General features: G+C 40.3%; 1 protein-coding gene across 1 annotated transcript in view; it reads right to left on the minus strand.

Annotated features, from left to right (window-relative positions):
* CENPE (centromere protein E) overlaps positions 1-15,293 on the minus strand; it is a 466,760-nt gene that overhangs the window by 63,611 nt on the left and 387,856 nt on the right. The window contains 3 exon segments of the mRNA XM_030192156.1: positions 8,700-8,812; positions 9,047-9,250; positions 13,540-13,740. Of these exon segments, the coding sequence (XP_030048016.1) occupies positions 8,700-8,812; positions 9,047-9,250; positions 13,540-13,740 (518 nt within the window).

The raw sequence follows: 15,293 nt of genomic DNA on the forward strand, positions 1-15,293 counted from the left end.
AATCCAGGGCCAATCAGAGCCCAGGGCATCAATTTTGAATGTAGCTGCCCAATGGTACTGTAGATTGCCTTTCCATAAGCTGAAACTTGAAAAAAAATAAAGTCTTTTTCTGCAACAGCTTTAAAACTCAAAACAAGCGCCATCTGCTGGCCAAATAGGAGACATACACTTCGTGAAAAAATACAGTTTTCAGGCTTAGAAACTCACGGTTTTGTCACAATGACAATCTAGATTTTAGAATGATAAACGTCCTTTTCTAAATTCTTTTGCAATGGCATGTCTAATTCTTACAGTTTCTGTAAGAATTAGACACATTATGCTGAGAACAAAAATAGTAATCAATTATTTCAGCTTATACCTTTTCCGTGGTAGCTCAAGTATATTTTTTATCCTTAGATTTGACTATACTTAGTATCAAAGAATGTCAGTCAAAATTCAATAAAGGCCCTCAAAACACTTACTCTTCAAAAGTAACACACAAGTTGTGCAAAGTTTAAGGTATCAAAGGGAACACCAAAAAATAGCAGCTCCACTTTAGAATAGCAAAACTTTCCCAGCTATCATGCATATGTTCTTTTCTATTTCAGATCAGTAATGCCTGAATCAGTCATATTCCCTGTATTTATTTGTTACATTTGTATCCCACATTTCCCACCTATTTGCAGGCTCAATGTGGCTTACATAGTACCGTAAAGGCGTTCGCCAAGTCCGGTAGAGAAACAAATACATGGTGGTGATGTGGTCGATTAAGGTTCAGGCACAATGGGGATCGAAGAGAGGTGAGGTTATATAGTGTCCATTACGAACTTTGGTTTTGCTGTGTTGCAGAGTGTAGGGTATGCCTTTTTGAACTGTATAGTTAAAAAGGTGCATTTGTCTCAAAATGAGTGCTACTTTTTAAAATAGGTCTTGGGAATGAATATATCTAAGAAAAAAATCACTGGGTATTGGGCAAAGGTTATTGAGAAAGGGTAATTTTCTGTTTTAATTGAATTCCTGCCAATGTTCTACTGGGAATCACTTCAATGTGCTGTGTGGATTAATCGGGTTCTTGTTTCATTTTCCTTCCAATAGTATGTAAACAAAACCTAAGCAAAGATTTGGGTATTTTTCTGATTATAGCTTTTTATAAAGGCTCTCCACTTTGATGAAACTGATACCTTAAAAATTAGAAGTGGGAAAAAAAGGTACCACAAACAATGCAATTTTATCTTTCCCAGCTAGAGACTAGTTGAAACTTGAAAATATAATAATCATAGGCTTATTATTAAATATTCCCTAAGTGCAAAGGCATAAAGTATAAAGTACTACATGCATCAACCTTCTCATACAAGAGCACGCAACTCTGGAACGCACTGCCACGCGGCCTGAGAGCGGTCTATGAGCTGACAGACTTCCGCAAACGATTGAAGACCTATCTCTTTGACAAAACATACCGCAAGGATCAAAACATATAAATCCCATATGCACCATAACAAAGCCTCAAGATATTACCCCATGTACTCCACTTCCCCGTACTCTCCCCCATTCAACAATCTACCCGCAGATAAAAAATGTCTACCCCATCGCCCTCTTGCTATTACTCGATCAGAGCAGTAATTCCCCAACGTCATATCCTTAAGCTTCTATGCCCCAAAGGTGATTGATCTGACTCTGTCTTCCTTAACTATTCACAATGTAAACCATAATCGTAATGTAACAAATTGTACTTCCATCATTTACAATGTATTGTAAGCCACACTGAGCCCGCAAATAGGTGGGAAAATGTGGGATACAAATGCAATTAAATAAATAAATAAATAAATAAATATTCTATACTATTTGCATCTCCCTCCAAAGGAAAGATGAAAACTCATGATCTGGTTTCATATACCAAGTTACATCCTGTGTAGGAGTAGATACCAAGGTGGTTGAGTGTTAGACACTGACAGAAGGCAAAGTATCATTTGAGGAAAGAGGGATTATTAGCAGCAAGGTCGGCCTTACCAATTGTGGGGCCCTGTGTGGACCAATTTGGGTGCCCCCCTAGTGGTCTGGTATGTCCCGTCTCTGAACCCCCTACCTTAAAATATGCATTTCTCCATAGAGGGCTCAGGGCATCAGCCGCAATTTGCACAGGCTGTCTGCCGCCAATCCCAGAGCATGCTCTCTGCTATGTTCCACTCTTGGATAAGCAGGAAGTTATATCAAAAGGGGTGGGAGGCAGCAGAGAACAGGCTCCAGGACTGGCAGCAGACAGCCTATGTAAATCGCTGCTGATGCCCTGAGCCCTCTTCTGAGACATACACGGGGTTAGGAAACAGGGGGACAATACCCCTGCCTAAGGCCAGCCCGATTAGCAGAGTTCTTTAGGGATTGGGCTGTGGGGGTGGATTTATTGAATATTTTCTGAAATAATATATAAAGGGGAGGGTTAATAAGGAATGTTCATTTTTAGAGATGCCAAGATCTGAAACAAATTGGACATTACGGAGGGAGCAGACAATATGACACATAATTTAAGATAGCTTGAGGAGTGATCACCTGCTCGGCAGTTGATTTATATGCAGTAGTAGAGTCCTACATCCGAGTACAGAAATCCAAGGAAGCAGGACGAGGAAACACATGGGAAGGAGGAGACACTTCTCTGTGGTGATCTGCAAAGAACTTTCATACTAACGTGTCTGAGACCGGTGCTGAGGGATTGCTCTGACCGCCGACGCCACCAGTGATGTCAGCAATTGGTGCCTGGTCCAGCATAAAGAGTGCCTCGCTTGTAGTGTGGACGCAGGGTGTGGCCAAAGGGGCATGCCATTGTAGTAGTTCCAAGAAGGCCATTTTGAGATACAGTATCTCCTACAGGTACTGTGTGTGTTTATCTTTTATTAGGTTTGATATACTGTTTCTCATTGATGACAAATCAAAGCGGTTTGCGAATAAGTATAACAATTAGATGTGGAAATGAACGCCATAGTATAATAGGAAAGCAGTTACTCACTACAGACAAAGCAGGCAACAATCGACATCCATGGGCAATCAATCCATTGAGGTTAGAAAAGAGGCAAAACACTCCAAGAGTATGCACAGCTTATAACAATGATTCCTAGGACCCGTATGTTAAAAACGTCTGTATTATATCCCCCGTTTCTCCTTTCCTCCAGGGTATACATGTTCAGGCCAGCAAGTCTCTCCTCATACGTCTGGTAATGCAAATCCCATACCATTCTTGTAGCTTTTCTTTGCACCACTTCAATTCTTTTTACATCCTTACCAAGATATGGCCTCCAAAACTGAACACAATACTCCAGGTGGGGCCTCACCGACGACTTATACAGGGGCATTAAAACCTCTTTTCTTCTGCTGGTCACACCTCTCTCTATACAGCCTAGCAACCTTCTAGCTATGACCACCGCCTTGACACACTGTTTTGTTGCCTTCAGATCCTCAGATAATATCACCCCAAGATCCCTCTCCCCATCTGTACATATCTGACTCTCACCACCTAACACATACGTCTCCTGTGGATCTCTACTCCCTAAGTGCATCACTTTGCATTTCTTCGCATTGAATTTTAATTGCCAAACCTTAGACCATTCTTCTAGCTTCTGCAGATCCTTTTTCATGTTTTCCACTCCCTCCTGGATTTGTCTGTTACAAATCTTAGTATCATCCGCAAATAGGCAAACTTTACCTTCTAACCCTTCGGCAATATCACTCACAAATATATTGAACAGACTCGGCCCCAGCACCAATCCCTGAGGCACTCCACTACTCACCTTTCCCTCATCCGAGCGAATTCCATTAACCACCACCCTCTGACGTCTGTCCGTCAACCAGTTCCTAATCCAATTTAATGTGGTTAATTGGAGAAGCTAGATAAGGAGTGGAAGAATAGAAAACCTTGTGCATTAAGATAAGAATTTTAAATTTAATCCAGTTCAATGTGGTAACTGGAGAAGCTAGATAAGGAGTGGAAGAATAGAAAACCTTGTGCTTTAAGATAAGAATTTTAAATTAAATTTAAAATTCGATAGGGAGCCAGTGAAGTCATTGCAAGAAAGGCGAAATGTGATCAGAGCGTTTAACGTTACAAATTATAGGGGGCGGAAGTATTCTGAAGGGTTTGGAGATGTTTATTATGGAGAAGAAAGCAGAATCTAAGAGTTCTATAGTATCCAGTGTATCACAAGGACCTATGAACAGACATCTTGTTCCTAAGCTATAGGATAGACCCTTGATTGCAAGTGACTGTCAAGAACAGGCATCTAAGTTTGGCAGAAAGAACCCCTCCCTCTATGCCTACTATCTCTGATCAAGTCTCTGTTTCTACAAATGGTCCGTCTTCTGGGAAAGTATTAGGAGACGGCTCTTCAACTTCCTTGGAAGGGGTCGATCTTGTTCAACTGCCTAAGCAAGTGATGGCTCCGGATTTAAGAACAGCTGGCTTACAAGTTTCCTCACAAGAAGTTTCTTCAAAAAACATTTAAACTGTTGTAACTAGTATTAAGGCCAAGATGGAAGGGTAGGCCAGCTCTGTCAATTTTCTTAGGAGACTGTGCATAAGTTGGAGGACATGGACAAAACACTTTCTTCAATAGAAACGAGGCTCTATAAAATGGAGCCCCAAGTTGCTACTCTATACTGATCATTCATGATAAAAGATAGCCAATTAGAATGATCTGGAACAGCTTGAAAACTCGCTAAGATCTAGAAATCTTAAAATTCTTAATTTCCCATGTACTAGATTGCTTTCTGCTAAGATTTTATTCTTTACGTGTATTACGAAGGTGTTAACTATAACTGAAGATATTCATATTTCTCAATGTTACTATCTTCCCTCTAAGATCTGGGCAGTAAATGGGGAAGAAGGGGCTTTTGACTCTTCTCAGGGTGATAGCTTCAATTTAATTCATTTTCTAGAGTCCTCTACAGATCAAATTTCTTCTAGAGCTACACTGCTGGTCTCATTCACTGCAGGATAAAATTCAAATACTGAAATCTTTAAAAAAAAAAAAAATCTTTTTGAGGTCTAAAGATTCAGATATGGCTCATTCCACACAGCTGAAAAGAAGTAGAGGAGTGGCCTAGTGGTTAGGGTGGTAGACTTTGGCCCTGGGGAACTGAGGAACTGAGTTCGATTCCCACTTCAGGCACAGGCAGCTCCTTGTGACTCTGGGCAAGTCACTTAACCCTCCATTGCCCCATGTAAGCCGCAATGAGCCTGCCATGAGTGGGAAAGCGCGGGGGTACAAATGTAACAAAAAAAAAAAAAGTTTCTTCAATTAAAATCTAAGATTCTACAGATTGGAGGTACATTATTTTTAAAATTCCCATATAAATGTTTGATTTTTTTGGCAAGTGAAAATTTGTTTTAAATCCCTTCATTTAGAGAACTTTTTCTTATAGAAAGCCGATGCGAAATATTTGGGGGTGGGGGAGATAGGTTTATAGAGGTTCAATGATTAACGGTATCAGTAAATTTAGATATAATAGATAAACTTATATGATTGCTAATACATATTTCCTTTGAATGTCTCCTTTCTTCTCATTATGGGGGCTACTTCAACTAATTTTCTGACGTATTATATTTTCACTTTTGTTATGCTATTAAATATGACAAAATGTCTTTGATATTGTATACTGGAATTACAATACTTTAAAACAATTTTAAAATATCCAATTAGGAAACAGATCTTGGAGTAATCATACCCAAGAATCTCAGGGCAGTAAAACAATGTCACAAAAGGCAACACCTAGAGACAGAGGCATACTAGGGTATATAGGAAAAGTATAACCAGTAGGTAAAGGGTAATGATGACTCTGGAGTCATTATTAGCAAGATGTCATCTGAAGATTTCAGTTTAATTGTAACACAGTAAAGTTTGGCAGTCCATCTAGTCTTCCCAATAAGGTTGCCATTCTGCAGAGGTTCCACTTCTTCATGATTAAATACTGGTATACTTAATCTCTGACCCTCCATTCCAATTTTGGTGGACAGATCATAGAAGTCTGATCATCACCAGTCCTACTTTCCAACTACTGGAGTTGCTGTCAAAGCCCACTCCAGCCTTGATCATAACCTGTTTTTGTCATTTACAAGGCCCAGACTGCAAAAGTCTGCCCAGCATTGGTCTCATTTCCCAATTTTGGTGCCAAAGGTCACTCCAGTTATGAGGTCATTTAAGTTTTGCTTTAATTGGATTCCATCCTCTCTCTATATAGTGTTTCTTCTGTGTTTACCCCATGCATTCTTGAATTTTGTCACTGTTTTTGTCTGCACAATCTACCATGGGAGGGTATTCCAAGCTTCCACTATTTCTGTGGAGAAATATTTCCTGACAATATGCAGCAAACCTGCAACCTCAGCTCATGACCTCTAGTTCTACCACTTCCCTGTCTCTGAAAAAGATCAATTTACATACAAATACCTTTAAATACTTAAAACATTTAAGCATCTGTATCATATCCCCAGGTCTTCAAGTTTCATACACCTTTCGGCACAAGCCCTATATCATTTTTGCTGCCTTCCTCTGAACTGCCTCAAGTCTTTCAATGTCCTTAGTGAGATATGGCCTCCAAAAGTGAACACAATACTCCAAATGTGACCTCACCAGCAACTTGTACAAAGGTATTAACACCTTTCTTCTACTGGATATACCTCTTAATAGAGCCAAGCATCCATCTGGATCCAGCCACCGCCGTGTCACATTGTGTTGCTGCTTTAAGATCCTTCAACACTATTTCTCATGCTGTCCGCTCCCTCTGGGGTTTCCACTCTGTTGCAAATCTTCATGTCATCCGCAAAAAGGCAAACTTTCCCTTCTAACCTTTCAGCAATGTTGTTCACAAATACGTTGAATGGAATTTGCCCCAATACCGATCCTTGGGGAATTCCGCTACTCACCTTTCTATCCTCCGAGTGAATTCCATTCACTATCACCATCTGACTTCTGTCAGTCAACCAGTTTCAAATTCAGTTCATCACTTTGGGTCCCACCTTCAACCTATACAATTTGTTCAAAAGTCTCCTATGAGGAACCATGTCAAAGGCTTTGCTGAAGTCCAAATAGACCACATCTAGTACATGCCCTTGACCCAGTTCTCTGGTCAACCAGTCAAAGAAAAATCAATCAGATTTGTTTGATATGATTTTCCTTTGGTAAAACCATGCTGTCTCAGATCTTATAAGCCACTGTATTCTAGGAATTGTATTAGCCTTTCCTTCAGCAGCGTCTCCATAATTTTTCCTACCACTGAAGTGAGGCTTACTGGCCTGTAGTTTCTCCTTCTCTGTCACCATTTTTGAGGAGAGGGACATTTGCCCTTCTCCAATGCAGTGAAACCTCTTCGGTCTCTAAGGATCTTTTATACAAATCTTTAAACTGGCCCACCACAACCTCTTTGTTCCTTAAATATCCTCGAATGTCTCTCATCTGCCTCCATGGCTTTGTCCACTTTCAGTTTTTCCAGTTGTCCATTTCTTCCATGAACAGTGCGGTATCTATTCCACTCCCAAACATGTCTGTCAGCCAACAGAGGTCCTTCTCCAGGATTTTCTTCCGTGATCACAAAAGAAAATTGTTTATTATGTCTGCCTTTTCCTCATCATTCTTCACAGCTTTCAGTCTCATTATTCAATTTCTAGCCTTCCCCCTTTCCCCAATATACCTGAAAAAAGTCTTGTCACCTCTCTCTTTATGTCTCTAGCCACTTTTCTTTTGCATGTGCTTTTGCCAGCTGTTATTTCTCTTCGATTCTTTGAATTTTATGTGATATTCCTTTCTATTGTCTCACAAAAGGATACATAAAAGGTAAAAGCAACTCTGAGGAAGACTACCAAAATGGTAAAATCTTTCATATAGCTTTTGGTGCAGACTCAAGATTCTAAAAATAGTTATGATAGCTTGGGAGGGAACATACGAGACAAATACCTCAAAAGTATAGAAAGCAAAAGACTTTCTCAATAGGAAAGTAGAAAGTAAATGCTGAAGATTGAATCAAATCAGAGGTTTTTTTCACTCAACACACAAGCTGTGGCATTGGTTGCTGTAAAGTAAGGTCAAAGAAGTTAAAGCTAGGCTTAAAAGGGGATCTGGATAAGTTACTGGAGAAAAAAATTCATAAACCACCATTAGCCAGATAGACCTGGGCAAGCCATCACTTGTTTCTAGGAGTAAAGCAACAAGAAATGGTTTTGTTCTTTGGAATCCTAGTGGGTGATTGTGACAGATTAGCCACTGTTAGAGAAAGGATGCTGGGCTGGAAGATCTTTGGTCTGACCCATTATGGCACATATAAAATAACTAGGATTTACTTACCACCTTTTTGAATAAATTCACCAAAGATCTTATGGTCTTAAGATGAGATCATAAGATTGGTGGAGGAACAATTCTAAACACCAAGTAGTAGGGAGGGCGTGACAATAGAAAGGAAAGGAACAAGGGACATGTTTGGAGCTATATAAATAGAAAGAGTCCAGATCACAGCTATTAGAGAAGCAAGATGTGATGCATCTTTTCTACAACACTCTACACAGTTTAAAAATGGTCTCTCTTTCATTAACAAAATTATAGCTAACACATGGATTGGTAGAAACGGGGAAATCCTAAATCCATGAACTTTAATATCTCCTGGATTTTTCTTTCAGGGATAGTGGAGATTAGGACAAGAGAATAAGATGGGTTTCATAGCAACTGACATACAACAAAGAGTCAACTTACTCTTGGTTCACAAGTTTGGACCGTTTTGTTTTTTCCATATCCAGTTTCACCAATTGAGTTTTCAGGTTACCAATTTCTTCTTGATATGGTTTGGCACCTTTATCCAACTGTGCCTATGTTTTGGGTTGCAAGAGAAGCAACATTAAAATTACAAGAACTACATTTAGTCAAGTTTGTATTATTCTCAGTAAGATTATTTTCCTTCACTTATGTGGTGTAAAAGGTGGTGACACTATAAGGCACATATGGCTGAGTCTTTGGAAATATTACTGAAGCATTTCAGAGCTTAATTTTCACATGTATATATTATTGCTGTGTGTAAAAAGTCAAAAGCTTTAACATCTTACCTGGAGATCTTTCATCTCTGTCAATATTTTTCCAAGATGACATTCTCTCTCTACCAACTTGGTCTGGAGCTCTTTCAATTCGTGCTCTGTGGTCTTAGATTCAAGTTTCATTTGTAATGCAGTTGCTCTCTCTTCTTTAAGTTTTGCATCTGCCTTGGCTTTACACAGATCATTTTCTAGCATCTGAATTTTCAGTTGCATTTCCTTTAGAAGACAAATGCAATTCACTGTTGCACAGATTTTATTACATCTTAATACACCTGCTGAATATAGAAAAGCTGGAGGCAAGCAAGTTTTAAACACTGGCAATGAGGTTAAAAAACAAAACAAAATGCATGCCAAACACCCTCCCTCCCCCAATATACTCAGCACCACCATGTGGATAGGCAACGGTGCTGAATATATGTGAAGCAGGCTTGCCATCAGCAGCTATATGCATAGCAGTGAAATTCAGCTTTAGCCAAGTGCTTTTATTTAGGTCAGTTTTTTTGCAGGGCTAAATTAAACCACTAACTATACAGATAATGGATAAATATTGCTGCTTTATTTATACCTAGGCAAATGTCCTTGCTTTACCAAGTGCAGGAGCATGTAGAGGGAATTTAGGTGGCACTATCTATAGTGGCTCTGAAAATTCACAGATACGGAACTTGTATGTTTAGCAGCAGCCAATAAATGTCAAAGTCCCTCTGAATATTGGCCTGAATATGAAACCAGGAGAAAGAAAATGCTTTGGACAAGTACGAGTAATAGTGTTCTGTTACAGCACCTTTTTCCGAAGTATTTTACACATTCAATCAGAACTGATAGCTATTTTATGTGCCTGAAAAGATAAATGTGAAAAATCGAAGAAAAATTAATCTTGGAGCAGATGGTAGTAAAAAAACAACTCAAAAGCATCCATCTGGCATGAAATGTGCCTAACGGTCGCAATGCAAAAAGATGAACTGAAAAATCATTTTCTTGGAAAGCTCTTTGCATTAAGAAAAAAAATATGAATCACAATATAATGCAGGACCCACAGGAATGGCTACCGAAGCTCAAAACATGCTTTACGAATTACTGGCAAACTCTGGAAATGTCTGATTGGTACTAAGCTGCGAGTTCTTCGAGGAGTAGCCTAGTGGTTAGTGCAGTTGACTTTGATCCTGGGGAAATGAGTTTGATTCCCACTGCAGCTCCTTGTGACTCTGGGCAAGTCACTTAACCCTCCATTGCCCCTGGTACAAAATAAGTACCTGAATATATGTAAACCACTTTGAATGTAGTTGCAAAAACCTCAGAAAGGCGGTATATTAAGTCCCATTTGCCTTTCCCATTCTTGTCATTCTGATTTCTATTTTTAAAATAAAAGGATTGGAAGTTAACCTGGACACCTAAGAAAAATCTGCCTTAACATTCACAATCTTTTAAATTAAAGTCTTGCTTCTAATTAGGACACATTGGTTTCTGCTCAAATGCTCTGTTATAAGATCAACTTTATGATTCTACCCTGCCTACCCGAATAGAGATACACAGCCCCTGCAATCATAGCATATGCTTTGAATGAGATATGATATATGAACATTTAATCTCTCTTCCTCCTTGCCAATTTTGGGGAACAGGCCATAGTAAGTCCCAACAACTGGAGTTGGATCAAAGTCTACTCCAGCCTTGATCCTGGATCTGCCTTTGCCATTTATGGGACCTAGATGTAGAAGAATGCCTAGTAATGGTCTTCACAACTTCTGGAGCTGCCACCAAAGCTTGTTCTCCTATGAGGTCATAAAAAAATAAGGAACAACATGGCCTGCAACAGGCAGGGCCGTTGGAATCCTGGAATTAGCTATATTCAATGTTGTTTATATATTTCTTTTTTAAGGCAGCCTGGAACTATGTGCTGAGAGGAAGGGGAAGGGTTGGAGTCGAACTTTACATTTCAAATCGATTCTGAAGGACTGTCTAACCAAACTGTTGCATCAGATATGAATGTGTGAACTGAAGACATTGCAGCTCTTCAAATCTCCTCTATGGAGGCTGATCTCAAACTGGGTTATCTAGAGACAGCTTAGCCTGGGCATAAGTAAAGGAAATGTAGTCTGCTAGACAATTAGTAGTAGTGTGTGTTCACCAATGGCAGCCCCCAACCTATCTGGGTCAAAAGAACGAGCTTTAGTAGTGGAATGGGTACGGGTGGGCCCGGGCTCACCCAGTCTTCTTAGGCACCTGTAACCCTGTACAGCTGCATTCAGTTACTTGCAAGCCTCCAGCAGCCCTCCTTCCTGCCTTTTGTTGCTGCTTGGGACTCGGGGGACATGCTCACTGCTGGCGTACCTCTCTGCTTCTATATTCCTGAGGCTGCTCAGGAGACCTACTTGCTATTAGAGTACCTCTCTGCCTCTGTATCCCCACGGCTGCTGCTTATATTGCATGCAAGCCTGCTGCATGCAATATCAGCAGCAGCCACCGGGATACAGAGGCAGAGGGGTATGCCAGTAGTAGGCTTGCATGCAATATAAGCAACAACCATGGGGACACAGAGGCAGAGAAGTACACCAGTAGCGAACAGGTCCCCGAGCAGCAAGGACCTGTAGCAAGCAGGTCCCCTGAGTCCCAAGCAGCAACAAAAGGCAGGAAGGAGGTCTGCTAGAGGTTAAAATCTAGTCTGCCCTGTTCACATGACACCAGTGGTCTTGTGGCCCACGTGCACCAGTTTGGAATGGCTCGGGTCTTCTCAGCCGTAAACTTAATGCACCAGATGCAGTGTGTTTGTGAAATTTTAGCTCCTAGGAACCAGACTCAGAAACCTATGGCATAGTTGGAGAGTTGAGTGCCCAGATTTCTCCACCAGTGCTCATCAGTCCTATCCCCACTGCCAATGAGCACTGCAAGAAGCCAGCTTGAGCTTCCCCTCCAACACACTGATCAGGGCCTCATTGGGGGAAGCAGACTTCTAGGGAAGCCCAGGTTAAAAAAAATGTTTAAAGTGTAATTCTGGTGGGTTTCTAGGTATGTGTGTGTGTGTGTGGGGAGGGGGGGGGGGGGCTCTGCAGTGCTCAGAACATTAAAACAAAATTTTTCTATTGAATGCTGGTGTGTTTCTGGGTGTGGATATTGGAAAGGGAAGGGAAGATGCCAGACTATGGGGAAGGGGGATAAGGAAGGGTAGGGCTGAAGCCAGACTACAGGGGAGTGATAGGGGTAGGATAGAGCTGACACTGGGTTACAGGGAGGATAGAGGGTAGGGCTGATATTGGGCTACAGGGAAGGATAGATCGGGGTATGGGGAAAGGCAAGGCTGATTCTGGCCTACAGGGATGGATCGGAGGGCTAGAGAAGGGAAGGGCTCATTCCAGGCTACAGGGAAGGATAAGGGGTAGTGAAGGATAGGGCCAATTTTGGGCTACAGGGATAGATGGGGGGTAAGAAAGTGAAAGGACTTATAATTGGAACTGTAATTCACCATCATTTACTTAACAACAGGATTACTCTTTTCCTATACCGTATTGTTTAATTTTAATATGCAATCCATGTTCAATATGTTACACCATTTGTATATTTTACCTTTTTTATCCAACTGTTCATTTAGCATTCATGTTCTATATATATTACCAATTGTATATGTATTCTGAAATGACATAAGTCATGACGGAAAACTGTAAGCCACATTGAGCCTGCAAATAGGTGGGAAAATGTGGGATACAAATGCAACAAATAAAAATAAATAAAAAAAGGTATGGCTGATGCCGGACTACAGGGAGGGAAGGGGAGGGTAAGAAAGGCGCAGGGCCAATTCTGGGCTACAGGGATGGATGGGGAGGAGAATATGGAAGGGTTGGACTGATGCCTGGCTACAAAGGAAGGGAAAAGACTTTAAAAGTATTTACCTGTTTTATGACAAGTTGATACTTGCTGACATTGCGCACTTCTGTGACTGAGGTCAGAGTTTCTATCTAGTTTCTATCTGCTGCTGCAGCAGAAGAAATAAGTAAACCTCAGTCATGTCTAGCACAACTCCTTTAAACTCCAACTTTTGTGATGGGCTAGCTGTGACTTGGGATAAATTATGATGAACCTTAATAGTCCTAAAGCTCAGAGAGGTTTTAGCAGGTCCCTCTTAAAGATGTGTTTAATAAACCCTTGGAGACGGGAGAGGTTCCAAGGGATTGGAGAAGGGCAGACGTGGTCCTTCTTCACAGAATACTTGGTAGAAAAACTAGACATAGTAAGGCACCAGCTGCTGGGCAAGCAATGAAGCAGCATCCTCAGTTATTCACTAATTAGGGATAGTGAAGAAGAAAAATAATGCTGAAGGTTGGTGGTAATTTATTCATTTCAGGGGTTTTGCAAACAGCCCCACATGGATATACTTTTAATTGCTTGCTACACTTTCACTTTGGGGATTGTTGTACACTCCTTGAAATGACTGCAATGCCTCCCACAACCAGCCAGAGTTTAATAGTACCTTTCCATGTCTGTGCTTAAGGGACAAAATATTTAGTAGATTAAAATACCTTTTGTTCTTGCTCCAAAGTCTTCAATCTGTTACTGAGTCGATAGGTTTCCTCCTCAAAATTTGTAGCAGCAGCACTAGAAATCAATTGTTTCAAAATACTCTGGAGTTGTTCAGTTTGTGTTTTCTTATTTTTCAGATCATGTTCGTATTCCTTAAAATAATTTCTTATCGTCCACTGTGTTTTCTTTAGTATCATGCTCTGTTAAAACAATTTGACATATTATGTTCATAGCATCTTAATGTGGAATTCAGGAATATCTTCCAGGGCTTTAAAACATGCCTTTTTAAGTACAGAAAAGCATTATACTATTATTTGTCACCTAAGATGTTTAAGAGTACAAAGAAAGCTGAGAACTAGAAGTAATGAGTTGCAGTATTCCTATTTTCTCAAAATATAATCACTTCTCAGGACTTAGAGGCCCTTTTAGTAACGTGTGGAAGTTTTTGCGCTTAACACCAAAAATAAACATGAATTAAGTGCAAAGGTTGTGCACTAATAATTGGGGGCGTGCTTAATATGCCCTCTGCAATTACTGTGCTGAAATATTCATTACCATGCACTAACACTGCTCATAATTAGCATACATACTTATTGCCTCCTATTAAGGAGGTGCTAAGGCATCCCATTCTAACAGCACAACTAACAGCATATGGTATGTTTTCCATGCCAACTGCAATATCCATGCCCATTCTCTGCCCATGTGCAAATTAGCACACTAACAATTGAAACTTGTGCAGCAGCAGTTAATGCATACTAATTCGCATATAAGGTGAATAATGCACCTTAGCAAAAGCCCCTCTTAGTTTTAAGCACCTCTTGGGGGAGGGAGCATCTCCAAATGGGTTAGTTTTGTATATATGATAACTAACTTCACTCCTCAATCTGGGCATATGATCTCTGGTTATTGTGTTTACTGCTAATGCTTGCCTTAATACTTGCTTTGCTCCAGAGAAGGTTTCCTTCTGAAGTTCCTTCACCTGATGAATTGTGAACTTAACAACAAGAGAATACAACCACTCTAAGCACTACCAACTTTGCATAAAGGCAAACAAATGGACTATGTGCCAATGGCCAATGAATCCAGAATTCTGCAACACTGCAAATGCTGCAGAACTGGGAGTTCATTTCCTGCAACACAGGACCTCTGGACAGACTTCACCTAAGATAGGTTATCTACTGCTTCCCTTCAGAACATGCCCCTGCAGCAATTTTCTGGTACCCTTTATCACTCTACATGTCACCTCCATTTGATATTCCTTGCTTAATCTTTCTGTAAACTACCCAGGCCCTCAATATTGTCTTAATACATTGTCCAAGATCTACTATTCCCTGTCCATATTCCCTATTATGTACCACCATGCCTTATTTAGTACCAAAAGGCTCACTCTGGCAAAACAAGGATTTTTGTATATTACAATTCTTTGTTTTCTCTGAGAATTTTTCTTTTCCCCACTGAATCATTCTCCCTTGTGAACTCTTAAGTTATTATACAAGCAAAAGGGGCACTCAGGGAGGCCAGCTCATTGCAAAGAGACTAAATGAATTCTTGCTTCAATCTTTATGGAAGAAGACGTACCAGAAATGGTTTTCAAGGGAGACGATGTAGAAGAACTGAAAAATCTCAGTGAACCTGGAAGACGTACTGAGCCAAATTGACAAATTAAAAACTAGTAAATCACCTGGACCTGAAAGATTGACTTATCAATTTGCTTCATTTCTTTGAAGGTGTGAATAAACCTGTTGATAAAGGT

The sequence above is a fragment of the Microcaecilia unicolor genome, chromosome 2 (assembly GCF_901765095.1).
Source record: "Microcaecilia unicolor chromosome 2, aMicUni1.1, whole genome shotgun sequence".
NCBI lineage: Eukaryota > Metazoa > Chordata > Amphibia > Gymnophiona > Siphonopidae > Microcaecilia > Microcaecilia unicolor.